The 17,793-nt window shown below is 40.0% G+C and overlaps 1 protein-coding gene across 1 annotated transcript in view; it reads left to right on the forward strand.

Moving 5' to 3' along the window:
• The window catches only part of SEMA3C (semaphorin 3C), a 188,495-nt gene that overhangs the window by 127,401 nt on the left and 43,301 nt on the right, over positions 1-17,793 (forward strand). The window contains exons 11-12 of the mRNA XM_062210107.1: positions 118-262; positions 9,176-9,398. Of these exons, the coding sequence (XP_062066091.1) occupies positions 118-262; positions 9,176-9,398 (368 nt within the window). The remainder of the gene's footprint in view (positions 1-117; positions 263-9,175; positions 9,399-17,793) is intronic.

Below are 17,793 nucleotides of genomic sequence, written 5' to 3' on the forward strand. Positions count from 1 at the left end.
ACAGTACATTACCACTAACAATGTGTCATCATAATCTTTACCATCCGTTTCTTTAAAATTAGATTTACATTTAAAAATATAAAATGGACTCTTTTCTCTTTCTTGCTTTTTTTTTAGCTCGGTTTTTAAAGGCTCCGCGGTGTGTGTGTACCACTTGTCTGATATTCAGACTGTGTTCAATGGGCCATTTGCCCACAAAGAAGGGCCGAATCATCAGCTGATTTCCTATCAGGGCAGAATTCCTTATCCCCGCCCTGGAACTGTAAGTACCCAGGGAAGATTCTTTGCTATCCCGCTTTATGAAAAATATCACTTAACAAGAAATCCATATCATCAGGGCTTTTACAAATACCACAATGCACTACAGAGTTGTCCTTTATATTTTCTCAATACACAAGTTTTGAGATTTGGGATTTTACTAAAACATCACACCTGTTACAGTTTTTACCAAGTGAGTGTGCTAACTAATATCTCATTTAGATTCTGAAGCAATCCTGTAAGTTAGGCAGGGTGGAGGTATTGTCATTTTACCGGCATTAGAAATGATTGCTTTGAAAGGGTTAACTTCCAGGCAGCAGCCTGAGAATTTGCTTAGTAGCTTTTCACAGCCCTACCCTCTGTTAAGGAATCTTGTCTGTTTTAATGATGGAATAACCATATCAGAATTAATTCAGAGATGTCTCTCATGCAGACACTTCAATTATGAGGGATCTATTTAGTTAACAGTTGTATGTTATGTCCTTTCCACAGAAAGAAAAAGGAATGCGTATGCAAAAAATTACAGTGGAAGTGGCATCATAATTCAAATAAAGTGTTTATTTTTTAATCATTTTAAATTACTAAATTATTTTAATTAAATAAGTAAATTAAATTAAATTGAATAATTAAATTATCTTAAATTATTAAGTGATGAATGAGTTAGAATCATGTGTTTAATTACATCCAGCTTTCTAATAGGAAATTCCCTGAACTACTGTGAGGCATGGTCCAGTAGCCATGTCCTATGATGTCAGGCGTATTACAGGCCACATTGGAAACTGATCCTCCAACTGAGACTACAGACAGTGCCCAGCAAGAAGAAACTGGACTTTTCCTAGGATAGGACTTCAGTGATAACAGCCACACTGTGTGTGTTTCGTCTGGCCTGTAGTTGTGTCACTTTCTAGAATATTAGTTAGTTTCTCTCTGTGAAAAGTAGTACGAGACAGTCATTCAGAGGAAGCGTTATACAATAGAGCCTCAACAGAGATCTTATCCTCTTAACATCTCTCATTTCATAGAACACGGTTATCATTATAACATGGGCATGGATATAAATAGAAAGGAATTATCTCATATAAATCGAAACATAGGTGTTAACGTAATATTTACTTACAATGTTCCTTTTTCTTTGAGTTTCAAATTCCTTCTGCCAATATTCTTTTACATATTTATCCTGTGGATTTTTTTTACTATTTGTTGATTCACTTTCATTTTGTATTATTGGAATTTATCCTCAGTATATTTGGTTGCTTCTTTATTCCTTTATTTTCTCATTGTCTGAAATTACACTGGCCATGGTGGGAATATTTATATTGTGGAGATCAGCAGATGCTAGCGATTCCTGAACAAATGCAACTTCTGTCCCCACCCCTCACTGTGCTCTTCACCTACTTGGCAGTGTAAGAGGCACCTTACCAGAGGTAGAGGACTAGAACCACAGGCAGAAAACCCTCATATGGAGGCCCACTTACTCTACTTAAAATGTGGGGCTAGATATGCACTTTAAGGGGAAACAAAATCGGCCCTTGCTAATTGGTAAAGTTCCAGCCTGTGAGTCCCAAGCTTCCAAGAGTAGAGAAGGGACTGGAAATGCTAATTGTCTGATTTGATCAGCCTAGCCTGTACATGGTGTAGAAGTATTTCACTGTACCCATAAACATGTGCAAGTGTTACATGTTAATCAAGAGACTTTCTAAAACACAGGAAATTTCAGCATAGACATTTGGCACAGTGTTTGAGCTGCTGCTTGGGACTTCCACATCTCATTGGAGTGCCTGGCTTCAGGTCTCAATCCTACTGTCCATGCCAGCTTGCTGCTAATGTTCGCTTTGAGAGCCAGCAGTAATGAATCAAGTCCCTGGTCCCTGCCAACCACATGGGAGACCCAGATTGAGATCCAGGCTGCTGGCTTTGGTCTGGCCAACCCTGCTTATTGTGGCATTTGGGGACTGAACCAGTAGATGGAAGATCTTTCTCTCTGTCTCTCTGCCTTTCAAATAAGTAAAAAATTTAAAAATTGTCCTAAAAAACTCATCTCTCACTTTTTTTTTTTTAGCTCTTAAGGGTAAGCATTTTCTTTTTCCTGTTCTAAAACTGGGGCTTAGTGACACACATCTGGAAACGACTCCGTGAAAAAAGGGAGTAGTCAGTACTTGAGACATATTTCTATAATGTGGTTTCTTACATCTGGTGTTGAGACCAGAACAGCTTCTTTAAATCAAAAAAACTGTCGGATGAGTGATCCTTGGGGAACAGAAGGGGCAGGGTGGAGGATTGACTTCTGGAACTCCTCCTGGAAAAGCATACCTCCCTGAAGAGTTGGTCCCTCCGCCCTTCACTGAGCAAAACTCCATGAAGTCAGCTCTCTGGCTCAGAGTGGCCAGGCTCTGCCTCTTGCTGGGCTTCCAGGGTTTAATATCCTGCTTATGTAGCCAGGGAACCTGCAGCCAAGTGACCCAAGGCATATTCCCTCTTCTCCAGGGTGAAGAATGTTGCCTCTTGAAGTCCTCCCAGGAAAGGATCAACTGTGACCGCTGGGCTTTATTTCCCCATACAGTAGTCCAGTTGCTGGGTCAACCCCATAAATACTGGACTGCGTTCTTAAAGGACTGACATTGGCAGAAATCCTGTACCCTCATTCTAGTGCTCCCTGTAGGTGCTTCTTTTAAAGCAGGCTTGATAGCTGTGTTAGCAAACGGCCCAACCAGCAAGCTGAAATCGGTAGGAAGGAGAGTGCCAATTGTGTCCTAATGTTTTTCCGTAAATGATTCAAGTTTGTGGAAGAAACAAGACACCTTTGGTATGCTACAAAGGACAGCCAAAGATTGCAGACTCTCTCTGTGGCTCAGCTAATGTGGTGCATTCTGTTGCGATGTGTATATGGTTTCTGCAGAAGACTGTGTTTGTGTGTGTTGTAGAGCATGTTCAAGCCAGACCTGATTTAAAAAAAAAAAAAAAAAAAACTTCAACTTTAACACCTGCTTATAACTGCTTCAGTCGTGTGCTTCAAACAGCTCAGGGATCTGTAAAGAAGCACAAAAAATTCTTTTTTTTTTTTTTTTGACAGGCAGAGTGGATAGTGAGAGAGAGAGAGAGAGAGAGACAGAGAGAAAGGTCTTCCTTTTTGCCTTTGGTTCACCCTCCAATGGCCACTGCAGCCGGCGCATCTCGCTGATCCGAAGCCAGGATCCAGGTGCTTCTCCTGGTCTCCCATGTGCGTGCAGGGCCCAAGCACTTTGGGCCATCCTCCACTGCCTTCCCGGGCCATAGCAGAGAGCTGGCCTGCAAGAGGGGCAACCGGGATAGAATCCGGTGCCCCAACTGGGACTAGAACCCGGTGTGCTGGCGCCTCAAGGCGGAGGATTAGCCTGTTAAGGCACGGCGCCGGCCATGAAGCACAGAAAATTCTTGAACACGTAGTCTGTGACCAGAAAAAGAAAGTTTCATTGCTGGCACTTTGTTGATTCTATACTTTCAATTGTTTCTCCATTGGAAGCATTTCTGTTTCTCTTAGATGTTTGAATGTAGTTAGTTAGAGATGTTCTTGATAAAATACAGCACAGAAAGTATCGAAGCAGGAAACATCTTCTGTCAATGTTGAAACCTGTAAATAAAATCTAAAAAAAAAACTGATTTCAGATTAGAGAAAAAAGAGATTGTAGTAAGAAAACCTCCCTTGTGCCTTGTGTGGGAGGACACATAACAATTATGAGATTGAACCTGCCCTTAAGGGTGATGGGATTTGCATATATTGGATAAGGAAAGACAGAAGGAAGGGTATTACAAAGGGTCCAACTTACACAACAAGGCAAAGAAATTAATAAGTGAGTCCTGGAAGCTCTGTCTGGCTGGTCAGACTGGAGCAAAGCGTTTTTGCAGGTAGTGAAAGGGAAAAAAAATATATGGATGATGAGGTCCAGGGGATGCAGAAGTATGTGCCTCTAACTGTAATTGGCCTTCAAACAAAGGGCCTAGACCATCAAGGATTTCAACATAACATCAGTTCCTCTCAGCCACAAATTTCATAGACCCATAGACCAGTGCAAAAAACTAGCTCAGATTCTGGAATGCCACTAAGTTTCTTTGTTTATCCACGCACCACTCATCTTCCCAGTGTTAGGTCAAGATCCCCTTGACCTGCCAGTCACACTTTCTCTGACAGGTTTTATATTCATTTCCTGATCTCTCTTCAATGTCACCTCTCAGTCTCTCCTTCACTCTGGGCTCTATGACCTACAATGCCCTAGGAATGACTCCAACATTTATTTTCTCATCTCTAAACTTCTTTACTCATTTTGGCAGCCTAAACTTCTCCACTGTTCTCAATTTGTTTAAAACATTGGCTCTTGAACCTGTATGGCCATCGATCTTGATCCAAGCTCTGTTAATATCTGTCTGATATTTATCTAAAACCATTACTACGCATCTTCATTGTGATTTTGCTTTGAGTGTGGCCATCTTCCTTATTAGAGTACTTATGTCTAGAAGAAAAGAGGAGCTTCTTGTTCTTGTGACCCCTATTAGCGCGTCAAAATGCTTTCTGAATAAACCATGTCCCAAGAATGGACATATGCATAGATATATAAACATGTTCATTTCAAAGACTTGTATGGGTGTGAGGATTAGGAAAACATTCCAGAGAATCAGAAACAGCACATGCTCATGAGTGGCTTAGTGTAAGGAAGAAGTTAGGGAAGGGCAGCCATTGCTAGTACTTCCTGTATTACTCATTTTATCATTGCCTTAAATGAGAGGAGCTACTTGGGAGGGAAGCAGGTTTATTTGGGGTTACTGTTCTGTAGGTGCACAGTCTAAGATCCAGTGGCCCATCAGTTTGGGCATCTGGTGAGGCCAGAGAATGGCAAAAGAAGCATTACATAGTGAGCTAAGAAGCACAGAGCAAGAAGTGTATGTTCTTTCTCCATGTCCCTCTGTCTCTCTTCATAAAGCTGTTGTGACTGGCTCATGGTCTACTCCCTAGCAGCCTAATGCAACCCAATCACTTCCCAAAGGCCCATAATTGGTTCAAGTCTTCACCCTTAATCCATCAGCCATTAACATTAACCCATTAACCATTAACATAAGACTTTGGGAACCAAGCCTCCTATCCATGGGCTTTTGGACGATACACAAACTAGAATCCAAATGATAACCCTGCCTTAACATGGCCCTATTATTTTTCCTGGTGTTTCACCCAACACCTTGGTAATCACAACACTTAAAATTTCTTTACTCAAGAAAGAGTACTTATCTCTGCTTGCTAACCAAAACAATGAAAGAGCAGCAGAAAAACAAGCAGTTAAAGGAGATGGTTAACCAGAATTATTTAATGACTATTTGTAGAGTAAAATTAACCAGCCCAATTAATGGACAAAGGCTTTTCTTTTATGACAGCTGTGAATGTTTGATTATGTTGAGGGTTCAATACACACTCTTCACTCTATCACAAGATGAGGGGAAAGTTAATTCCATCTTACTTATACTTGGGAGTTTACATTGAGCAAACTTACCAGTGCAAGCAGTTTACAAAGGGGAATCAATTTTTATTCTTTTCACCATTATCATAACTCATTCTGTCTTACCTGCAAAGTCTATGCCATAAATCAATGGAAGAATTAGTTATCACTAAAAAAACATTCTCTTATAAATTGGAAAACAGAGTCATACAAGGAGACACTTGTTTCTGAGCAAGAAATTCACTGTGAATATAAAACAGAAATCTCCACTGAGGAATAATTCAATGAACATAAAATCACTGATTTTTATTTGATTTGAGTTACTTATTTAATAACCATTGTTTTGAGCAACTTTAGCCTAATTTTTATCTGAATTTCAGTTACCTGGAAATGAAGTCCACACACCAGGCACTGATAACTTAATAAGCTTATCCCACCAAACTGTACTAACTGGGAATTATAAAAGTCGCCTAGTAATATATGCTAACTTTGGGTCTTTTCAGAAATTGCAAATGAGAGTGCTTGCAAATATCTAAGGAGACATCTCAGCATCACAAGCTATAATTAGTGGTGTTTTATGAAGGCCTGGAACTATTTAAGTTGCCCATGCATTGTTCTTTCCATGTTTTCATTCAGTGAGCAATGTATTTCCCTGTTTCCACTTTGTGTGAAGACTGAGGGTAGAAAACACCCATAATTCTATACCGCAAAGAAGTGTGGAACACATCCATCAGCTTAGAACAACCTCAGATTAAACTCTTTGTGCTCATTTTGGTCTTCATTGTGGGCAGTTGACAAACACATATTTAACTTTAATGCTTTTTTTCTTAAAAGAAAATACATGAACTTCAGATGAAAGTCTCATTAATAGAATAACGAATAAGGAGGCTTAGCAGAGTTAGTCTCATTACCTTTGTTAACTCATTGAACTGCCCTTTGTGCAGTGAAAGAACTATATTTACTTGTCCTGTAAAAAGTAATGCTAATTGGTTAAAGTTAGCCTGAAAGTCATCCTCACGATGATGTGGTCTAAATGAGTGAGGTCATGTTAATCTGCCTGCTGAGGCCATTTTGCACACGTGGCTGTGGTAACACTGGCCCCAAGACACCATGTTTGTTGGAAAGCTGCTGCAAGGATTTGACCCTGGGGATTGCCATGGTTAGTTTGGTCCCTCAATTTTTTCCCACTGAATGGACATTAAAAATTCAGCAGATTTCACTTAATTTAACATTTGTATCTTTTGTTGAAATCTGGCAGCACTAGGCTTATATTTCAGCATAGGGACCTGAAGTTGTCCACTTTGGATGAGGCATGACTTCCCAATTAGTCACCGACCTCAACATATGCTTCCATCTAATAATGCTGTGTCTGTTTGTCCTTTGCTGTGGATCAAAAAGCTTTCTTTGTCACTTTCCTTTTATCTGTTAACTTTTATTTCTTAAGGTTATATATTTATTTATTTGAAAGAGTTAGAAGGAGAGAGAGATTTTCATTGGCTGGTTCACTCTCCAGATGGCTGCAATGGCCTGGAAGCCAGGAGTGTCATCCAGGGCTCCTACATGGGTGGCAGGGGCGCTAACACTTGGGCCATCCTCTGTTGCTTTTCCCAAGCCATTAGCAAGAAACTAGATCAGAAGTAGAGCAGCCAGACACAAACTGGTGCCCATATGGAATGCTGGTATTTTAACTCATTGAGCCACAATGCTTGGCCCTTCATTTTTTAAAAATATTTATTTATTTATTTGGCACAGTAACAGAGAATGAGATAGAGTAAGATAGATCTTCCATTCACTAATTCACTCCCCACATGGCTTCAAAGTCCAGGGCTATGCCAGACCAAACCCAGGAGCCTAGAACTCTATCTGGGTCTCCCATTGGGTGACAAGTGCCCAAGCACTTGGTCCATCATCTACTGCTTTCCCAGGTGCATTAGCAGGGGACTGGATCAGAAGCAGAGCAGCTGGGACTTGAACCAGTGCTCATACGGGATACCAGCATTGCAGGTAGTGACTTAACCCACTGCACCACAATGCCGGCCTGCTGGTAATTTAGTAAAGAACAAATGAAAACTAAAACAAGAGTGTTCTTTGTTTCTGAAAGAAGAAATACTGACAGGTATTTCATAGCATTCAATGTTTACATGTGCTAAAATGTTATACTCATCAGCTTTGCTCATATAACTCAATACTGAGGTCCAATTAGTGGCTGTGTTGGCATTGCAAGCCTCAGTAGTTCCCAGGCTACCTTAAGTGTGACCTCAGGTGCCCCATTATGGGAGCCTCCTCAGATGCCCTCGCCTGGATCCCTTTCAGAGCTATTGGTGCTGTCCAGCTGTCCTCTTTTCAGATCTCATTACTGCTTTCTGTCTTTCCCTTGGGACTTGAGACTCTGAACCTTTCCTCTCCTGGCTAGAATTGAAGTTCTGCACTAAAATCACAGGCCAGATATAATGCATATTGGAATTTATTCATTCGGCTACCCCTTGACATTTATCTACCATGACCAACTTTGTTATAGCCCTCAAGTGAGCCAGACAGACTCAGCTGCCATCAGCACTCAGCTTACATTCTAGAGGGAGAAGCAGAGGATAAAAATACCAGCAACTAAAATATGCATTGCTATTTGGTAAATCAGGGTAGTGAAGAACACTAGCCGGATAGGGAGATGGGATGGAGACAGGGAGTGGGAGCTATTGTTATACATAGCATCTCCTTTCAGAAGGTCACATGGGAATCCAGGACTGAAGGAGCATCAGAGAAAGCCATGGGGTAGGGGTCCTGAAAGAGCACTTGGATAGGAAACAGCAGGTGCCAGTATCCCAGAGGGGAGCATGCTTGAGGCTCAGGAACAATCAGAATTACCATGGAAGCTCAGGTTGGGTCACACAGAGGCTTATAGGCCGTTCAAAGGTGTTGGGACTGGATCCTACGGGTTACAGACATCACTGAGTCCTTTCCGTAGTGAAATCATCAGATCAAACTTCCACATCCAATTGGAGCTCCAACTTCTGGGATCCCTCATTTGGGAGGAGAGATGAGCTAGAACAAACTTTATGTACATTACAATCCTGATAATTATAACGTAATTTATGTTAACCAGTAGCAGTCCTAGGTTGTATCCACAAATTGTTTTCTAACATTATAGTGTTCAGCAGTAAATAAGAAGTAGAAAAGCAGTGGATGTGAAGGGTGGAAGTTTCATCATATACACAGTTGCAATGATCCTCTCTAAACACAAAAAGGGCAGGAAAAGTGGACTTGGTTTCATTTAGATGCTCAAATTACACAATTATATGTTAATTTTCTAAGAGTGTACCGGATATAGTCAGATTATTTTCTCCTCAATGGGTACCAAAACAACTGGAGATTCTAAGTGTTTTGAAAATAAAGGACTTTTAATTACTACTGAAAGAATGTAATTATTTTACTAATGTTATTACTTTTAAAAATATGTTTAGTGCCCCGGAGGAGCATTTACCCCAAATTTGCGAACCACCAAGGAGTTTCCAGATGATGTGGTCACATTCATCCGAAACCATCCGCTCATGTACAATTCCATCTACCCCATCCACCGACGACCTCTGATCGTCCGAATAGGCACAGACTACAAGTACACAAAGATCGCTGTGGATCGAGTCAATGCTGCAGATGGCAGATACCATGTGCTGTTCCTTGGAACGGGTAAGTGTTTGAGCTGAGGCCATCCTGAGTGTGGGGTCAAGGGCTGCACTGTAACAATAACTCAGAGAATGGCGAGGACCATGAAGAACTGAATGATTACTTCCTTAGTTAGTTGAAAGGCAGTGAGAGAGGGAGAGGGGAGGGAGAGAAAGATAGAGAGAGACTGACCTTCCATCTACTCACAGAATGGCCACAACTGCTGGGGTTGGGCCAGGATGAAGCCAGGAGCCAGGAACTCTATACAGGTCTCCCATGTGGGTGGTAGGAATTCAAGTACTTGAGCCAGCTTGGGCTGCTTTCCCAGGGAACTGGGATTGGAAGTGAGTAGCCAGGGCTGGACCTAGCACTCCAATATAGTATGCAGGTGTTCCACAGAGTGACTTAACCTACTGCACCACAATGCCAGTCTTCGGTATTTACTCCTGTCTGGCCCTTAGCTAAATATTTCTCTCTATGCCTCACATGCATGTCTGTAAAATGGAGTTAATAAAGAACACAGGAAGGGGTTGTGAGGGACAAAAGAGCTGAGATACACAAAGGCATCTAGAATGGTTTCTGGCAAGCAGTATAATGGAATATAAGAACAGTGAGCTGACTTAGGCATGACAAGACATTCCAAGTGTGCTAATTTTCTCTCTCAAGGGAAGCCAATTCCATGACTTCGTAATCAATACATGAGGCCAGTGTCTAGGGGCAATGATAATGACAACTGCCATGTTCCATACAACATTTGGAAGTGGTTTTAACTCCAGTACAGATAGGCTTCTTGAAAGTATTAAATATTAATCTTTTTTTAAAATTTATTTTATTTATTTGAAAGAGTTACAGAGAGAGTTAAGAGACAGAGAGAGAGGTCTTCCATCTGCTGGTTCACTTCCCGGATGGCTGCAACAGCTGGAGCTACACTGATCCAAAGCCAGAAGCCAGAGCTTCCTCTGGGTCTTCCATGTGGGTGCAGCGGCCAGGATTTGGGCCAGCTTCTACTGCTATCCCAGGCCATAGCAGAGAGCTGGATTGGAAGAAGAGCAGCCAAGACTAGAACCAGCGCCCATATGGGATGCCAACGCTTCAGGCCAGGGCTTTAACACCCTGTGCCACAGCACCGCCCCCTAAATAGTAATCTTTTTAATATATCCACAAGTTCCATTTTATCAGTTTACGTTATCAGCAGCTGAATGAAAGCACTCTTGGGTAGAGACCTCCATGCTATGGAATAACTAGTCTTCTACGTTCTACAGCTATGGATCCCAAAGTGTGGTCCTCAGACCAACAAGATCTGTATCACTGAGACCTTGTTGGAAATACACATTCTTAGTCCTTGTCGCCAGAACTGTAGGAGTGAGGCCCAGATGGCAGTGTGGTCACCAGCCTTTGAGAAGTCTGCTGTATACGGGAGTTTGAAGGAGCACACAAGGAATAGGAAGCTTTGAGATGCATTGTTGAGTCACTGATGCCTCGGAAGTGTGATGCAGTCCCTCCATTTGTCTTATTGTAACAGCAGAACAACCCCAGGAAGTTTTTAGGCTGTTGTTTCCACTACTTTAGGAAATAGATATAAAGTAAGTTTGTAAAAGTCATTATAGAATTCAGCAGTAGTAGAATATGTATTCTGAATTAAGGCACAAATTGCACTCAGAATCCAACCATTTAGAGTGTGAATTTTTCCTGGCAAAATAAAATTTCCGAAGTCTGCTTTTATTATAAAGTTCTTATTCTTTCATATTCTTAAGCTGAAAATGTCATACCTGAGACTTTTATGGTCATAGAACTTCAGCTTCAACTCATCACAGGTTGAAAATCTTCTGAAGTGTTCCACTTGGCAACCTCTTCCACAAATGGAAGTTTCTGAGTTTACCCTGGGTTTTCTTCTCTTTGCTTGCCTGACATCCGAGTTAAAATCTTTCCTTCCCAGACTGACGTTCTTCCTTTTGCTCTCGAATTTTGATCTAGCTTGTCATCTCCAGGACTTTTTTTTTTATCAATTATATTCTTATTCACTTTATTCTTCCGTTTCACCCTACACTAATCTTTGGTTTAAGTCTCTTATACTAGGACATGGAAGTAGATGTCCATCTTCCCCTGCTGTTTCCTCTGCTGCGTGGCTCATTTTGCCAGGGTCATGTTCTCATGATAAGACTATCCAGCCTTCTGCCCACTGAAATGCCCTGTCCCCTCTTTGCATCAGGCACGTGTCACCTCAGTCCTCTCTTTCCCTAGCCATTGCCTCTTCCTCAGCTGGCTTCCTCCTGCTCACGAGCATGGATAGTCCCCATGCTTCTGTCCATGGTACTCCTCATTTTGTATATTCTTTGACCATCTCATTCATTCCTTTGACTTCAGTTGTCTAATTCTGTGCAAACAAATCCAAAATGTGGGTCATTAGCCCTTGCCACTTCCTAAGCTCACCATTTACAATTACAATCCATTGTTAGATAACACACATTGTAGGACCCATTAATATTTCAAACACCATGTTTCAAGCTCAGTTTATCCTCGTCTAAGTCCTCTAACCAGCATTAATCCAGTCCCGCACAATTGTATTCATGACTACACATTTCGCCTAAGGTTCTATACTTCTTTGACACATAATTTATCTCAAGGCATATCCTGGGGCCTGGTAGCCTCAATAAATATTTGCTGAAATGAATTGAAAATTATAACAATGTCCATTCTGACATATGTAATGGAATGAATTCATAAATGCCTACAAATGTTAATCTTTATTTATGTATAAGCTGTGGTATTAAAAATTAGACTTCATGTAAATGACTCCAAAGCTTACTTTTAGCCTCAGCTCAGATCACTCAATGTGAAGTTTACAGTCGGAAAAAATGTTTTTCCTGAAGCTAAGTTGTAATTTAAAGTCACACCTCTCCCTAATGTATCGGATTACCCAAAAATGATGACTGTTTTCACTTTTTCCTTTGAAGCCTGTCTTGAAGGTGGACTTTGATGTCATGATCGGGTTAGTTTTTCATGAAAATCTACATAAACTATGTAGATTTCATGGATGGAATTTTCAAGCCTTTTAAAACTGTGCAGCAATGCTTATTCAGTAGAAGATAGTAAAAAACATGCTTTTGCATAAATACCTCAACTTGTCTTGCCACATAAGTTTCTGGCGTCTTTACAGAGATTTTGTGTGTTGGTATTGAAACGCTTGTGTCATTTGCAAAAATAATATTTAGGCATATGTTTTTAATTGTAGTGGGAAGCTTCGCTAATGCTTACTTAGAAAGCCACCGGAGTCCCTTGAGGCTTGCATCCTGATACCCTGTGACAGTGCCTCTGCAACAGCATCTTTCTGAGTGCACGATTTTTTTTTTTTTGTATCAGATGATGCACAACAGTATGAAAGCAGTGACTTCAATGTACCTGAAACTCTAACAACCAAAGTATTATAGAATGTTTCTTTCTAGTTGGCTTCATTATTGTCAAAAGTGAACAAAATCACATTTTTTGCTGAAATGGCTCCTGGGAGAAACACAGGCCACTGTCTTCAGGATTTCTCAGCTCCTGTTATCATGATGTCTTGATTCATCCTTAGTGTTGCCAAATCCCCCAGAGACAGAGAGTCCTTTTGCTACTGTGAGTAACTAATGATATGCTCATTACTGTCCCCTTGAGGAAAGTTTTTCCCATGGCTTCCCATCTGTATCATGATGGAAAACCCAGAGCAACCCAGTGAAAACCTTTGTTGTCCGAGAAGATGCAATGAGAAAATTTCTGTGACTGTTCATTGCAATGCAAGTAGGATATCATGTAGTGGAATTCCCTTTGAATTGTCTAAGTGCTTTTGGGTAAGCATAACTCTTGTTTATATATCTACCTGATTTAGAATGACACTCTTTGTAGGTTCTCTCAAGTCTGTCACAACATACAGTTCCCAGGAAGGCAAAATCAGGATCAATGAGAACTTGTTAGAAACAGAAATTCAGGCACTACCTCAAGATTTCATGGATGAGACTTAGTTATTTGTGTTTTAACCAAGCTTCCAGGTGTCTCTAAAGTAGTTGAATGAGCTTAACTCCTGGCTTCTGTTTCACTTAGTCCATTATTGTTATTATATACAACTCTGGGTGAGTTTGAGATACGAGTCATCTGTTTTTCCACTGTCATAAGACTGCCTCCTGTTAATATGTTGTATACTGCTACATACCAAGCAAAACAAGCCAATAAATAAATAAATGTAAAAAAGAAAAAAGGAAAAGGGAAGAATGGAAGAAAGGAAGGGAGGGATTAGTAAAACATAACTTGTGAGATAAGTCTAGCGCACTGCATATTCTATGTAGGACCAAAGCTAAGAATGTTTTACATATTTAAATTGTTGAAAAAATAGAATATTTCCTAATTGGTGAAAATCAGAGTCTATAAATGAGCCCTTATTGGACTGTGACCACACCCATTATTTCCATTTTGTCTACCATGAAGAACCATCATCCCATGAAGCTTAAAATAAATACATTTTTGACCTATTACAGAAAAAGTTGTAATATACTATATAATCTCACCTGGAGAATGGTCTATGTGCTGATGAAAATAATGTGTATTCTGCAGCTTCTGGATGGAATGTTCTGTAGATGTCTGTTATGTCTATTTGGTTTTGAGTTTTTCTTTGTTGTGCTGGTGAGCTTGTGGAGAAAAAAGAACCCTTAACACTGTTGGTGAGAATGTAAATGAGTATAGTCATTATGAAAAGAACTATGGAGGATCCATACAAAATAAAAATAGAGCTACCATGGGATCCAGCCATGTCACTACGTGGCATATATCCAAAGGAAATGAAATCAATATGTCAAAGACACATTGACATTTCCATGGTTTTTGCAGTGTATTCACAACGGCCAAGAAATGGAAATAACCTAAGTGTCCATCCACTGATGAATGAATAAAGAAAATATGATACATATGCACAATGGAGTACTATTCAGTCTTAAGAAAGGAGAAACCCTGTCATGTGCAGTAGCGTAGATGGAATTACAAGATATCACATTAAGTGTAGCAAGTCAGACACAGAAAGGCAAATACTCTGTGATCTGACTCAGGCATGGAATCTAAAAATAAATACTGCAGAATTTCAGAGTAGAATGGTGATTAACAAGATCTGGGGAGAGTATAGGGGTGAGAGGATGGGGAAAAGTTAATAAACAGGGACTAAGTTATAGATTGGGCAGCTCTGGCATTCTATTGCACAGTAGGGTGACTACAGATAATGACAATGTACTGCATATTACAAGAGAAAAGAACCAATTTTGAATAGTTTCACCACATCAAAATAGTAAATGTTCATGGGTATGGATATGCTTACCTAATTTTAAAATTATACAATGTATATACATGTATTAAAATATCACATGGCACCCCATAAATCTGTATAATTTTATGTGTTGCTTAAAAAAGAAAAAAAAAGTTTTGCTGACCCATTTTGAATGATAAATGCAGAATTTTAGAGGGAAGGATTTCCTAAAGAAACTATTTTCTAATGCATAGGTATTATACAGGAATTCATAGTGCTGCTCAATATAAATGGTTCTTCTTTTCTCTGGAGTAAAATATCTTGATATTTAATTAAAACAACTGGAAACTAACCTTAATGATTTTCCCACTCATTCCTGCTACTCTCTTCTCTTAAAAAAACAAAATCACAGGTTGAAACAATATATTTTAAAAAATAAACACTTTGTTATATTCTATAATACTTGTTAATTTTTTTTCCTTTGTGTTTTGGCATTAGGGTGGTGCATATTTTTATGTTTCTCTCTCCCTTTTTTTTAATCTTTAGCAGGGACTGTAAAACAGCAGGCAAGGGCTCTCCTAGGATTAACGTTTCTATTTTAACTTTACCACCTACTGTTTGCATGCGTGCAGGTCCTGTGTTCAAAGCCGGCTGTGTTACACAGTCAAAAGATTTTTGCCTGCTTTCCTTGTGCTTCTGGAGTTATAAAAATATGTGAGTGTCTGGGTCAGGTTTGAACACATTCGGTCAATTTTTTATGTTAGCACCGTAGATGAATCAGAATGACATGTGGTTTTAAATGAAAAAAATGACAGTGTTCTTGTGAATGGGTATTAGAGGTTTAGAGTGATTTAATGCTATTATGAGTCTTTCACATAGGGTCAGTATGTGTGGTGTTCTGCCGAAATCCTCATGGGGCCTATACTATTTCACTCTTCTTGCTAGCTTCTGTGTTATGTGGTGTGTACTAAGTTGGAATGCTGGCTCCATTGAGTCTTTTGAAACAGGAGAGTTTTCATGTGTGTGCCATATATGTGACAGAAGCCTGCAGTTGCTTGCCTTGAGGCATCAGAGGCTAGCCAGCTTCAGAGTATCTTACCAGTGCTGGCAGTGGCATCTCTTGGAATGGTTCCCTTAAGGAACTACAGGGCCAGGAATTTTGGGTTTATATAGGACTTCTTAAAATACTCCATGTAAAATTGGATAGCAGGAGTAGTGCATTTGAGTTCAGGAAAGACACTTGGAGGCTGCACCAGAATGTCACTCTAAGGATGGAGTTGAGATTTCTCCTTTGCTTATGAGTAAGGAACAAATCTCTTTGCAAGCTACTGCCTTGTATTAAAACTGTGGGTCATTGTTTTTCAAAACAGAGTCTGGACACTCCTAGAATTTGTCATGGATTCTACAGGAATTTTCACAGCAGGAAGTACTAATAGAACAGAGTGGAAGAAAGGGTGAATTGATGGTAGAAAAATGATGAGTTATGGAGTCATGTGTGTGATCCTGTAGAAAAGAGGGATAGGTGACAAAGGAAAAAAATGGAAAATAACCTGTGGGAGGCAGGGATAGAGTTACCGGATCCTGGGTCTTTTTATCTCTCTTTTTTCCTCTTGCCTTTCAAATAAGTAAAATAAATTATTGAAAAACAATTTAAAATCTCATGTAATGATTATATAAACTAAGTGGCTAACTGTTGGATTTATTCACTATTCTACTTGTTATGCAAGAAGTATACTTTATTAGGCCTCTGACATGCTTTGTTATTATTATAATGACACTAATTAAATGCATTCTCGTACTCACCTCTTGCCAGGTGTTTATATGAAATATCTCACCCATTCTCATAGAGTCCCCAGGAGGAATTCTAAAACGTACGCTCCAGGAAGGAAGGGTCTCGGTCTGATTCATTCATTGCTAGATCCAGTGCATCACTCAGACTAGCCACTCAGTCTGTGTTATTTGAATGAATGAATGATTTGTACTCATTCTCCTTCCTGTGTTTAAACCAAATCACAGATAAGTTTAAGCACATAGATATTTAGTGTAGGACACAACTAGAATCTGAACCCACACTGCATGATTTCACATCTGAATGTTTATCCTCTTCTCATCTCTGATTTGCCAGTATCACTTTATATCTTTTCTTTCATGAAGTTAATTATATTTGCATTTTCTCATCTTACTATGAATTAAAAGTCCTACTAATATACAAGAGACGTCTTCAAAAGGTTCACTGAAAACTATGGGGACTTCAAAATAAATGTATCTTTTACTTCCATTTTTCCATGAACATTTTGAAGGACCCCTGTATGTCAAAATGATAATGTTGATGTGTTGACATGGGGTGTTTGCATTGACATGGCTCTGTTTGAGTGATAGTCCTCCCTGAACTCATTGACATGTTGTCACCAAGTCTTGCATGTGAACTAGATGCATCTTACAAGGTGACACAGAAGACTTGGACACACTTGGCTTTGGGACAGACTGGTATCTGTCTGAGTTAACCTAGCTGTGCTAGAATGTAACCTGAGAGTTTAATTTGTTTTATATCAGTCACGTTATATTTAGAAATGAAGATAAAAATTTGCAGAAAAAGGAGAAAATGTAAAAATAGAATGAGATTTCACCTTAACTTTTGATGTCTCATGAAATTTTTGCACGTCCAAAAGTTGTTTTACAATGAAGCTTATATCTTATACACTCTCCAAAACACACATAAAACTCTGGCATTCTTAGGTTAACTTAATTAACATGGCTCCTGTATAGTTGATTGATGTATTTGGAGCATTTCCGAATAACTTGGAAGCACATAGTTCCTGTCAGCAGGAGAGATGGCACTGCCTGGCCTAGGTAACAGGGGCTCCTTTACCTCCAACCACCGAAATTCCTATGGATGACCTGTGAACACCCACAATTCCGCCTCACCCATGTGTGCTGCCTTATCCAACCCTGCACTCTTGACTAACATTAAAATGTTTCCAGACATGAGTTCATTAAGTCTGTTGTCGCTGCGTGAAGAATAAACAGCCGTGGAGCGTTTTGGTTCTTGATGTGCTGTCAGTTCCCTGAGGCAGACTTGGCAGCCCCGCCCCAAGCAGCAGAGCTCACAGCTTCCCCTTAGCCAGGCTTTGCGTGACCACCCACAGGAGGCCAAGATTG

This window comes from Lepus europaeus, chromosome 1 (assembly GCF_033115175.1).
Source record: "Lepus europaeus isolate LE1 chromosome 1, mLepTim1.pri, whole genome shotgun sequence".
NCBI classification, from domain to species: domain Eukaryota; kingdom Metazoa; phylum Chordata; class Mammalia; order Lagomorpha; family Leporidae; genus Lepus; species Lepus europaeus.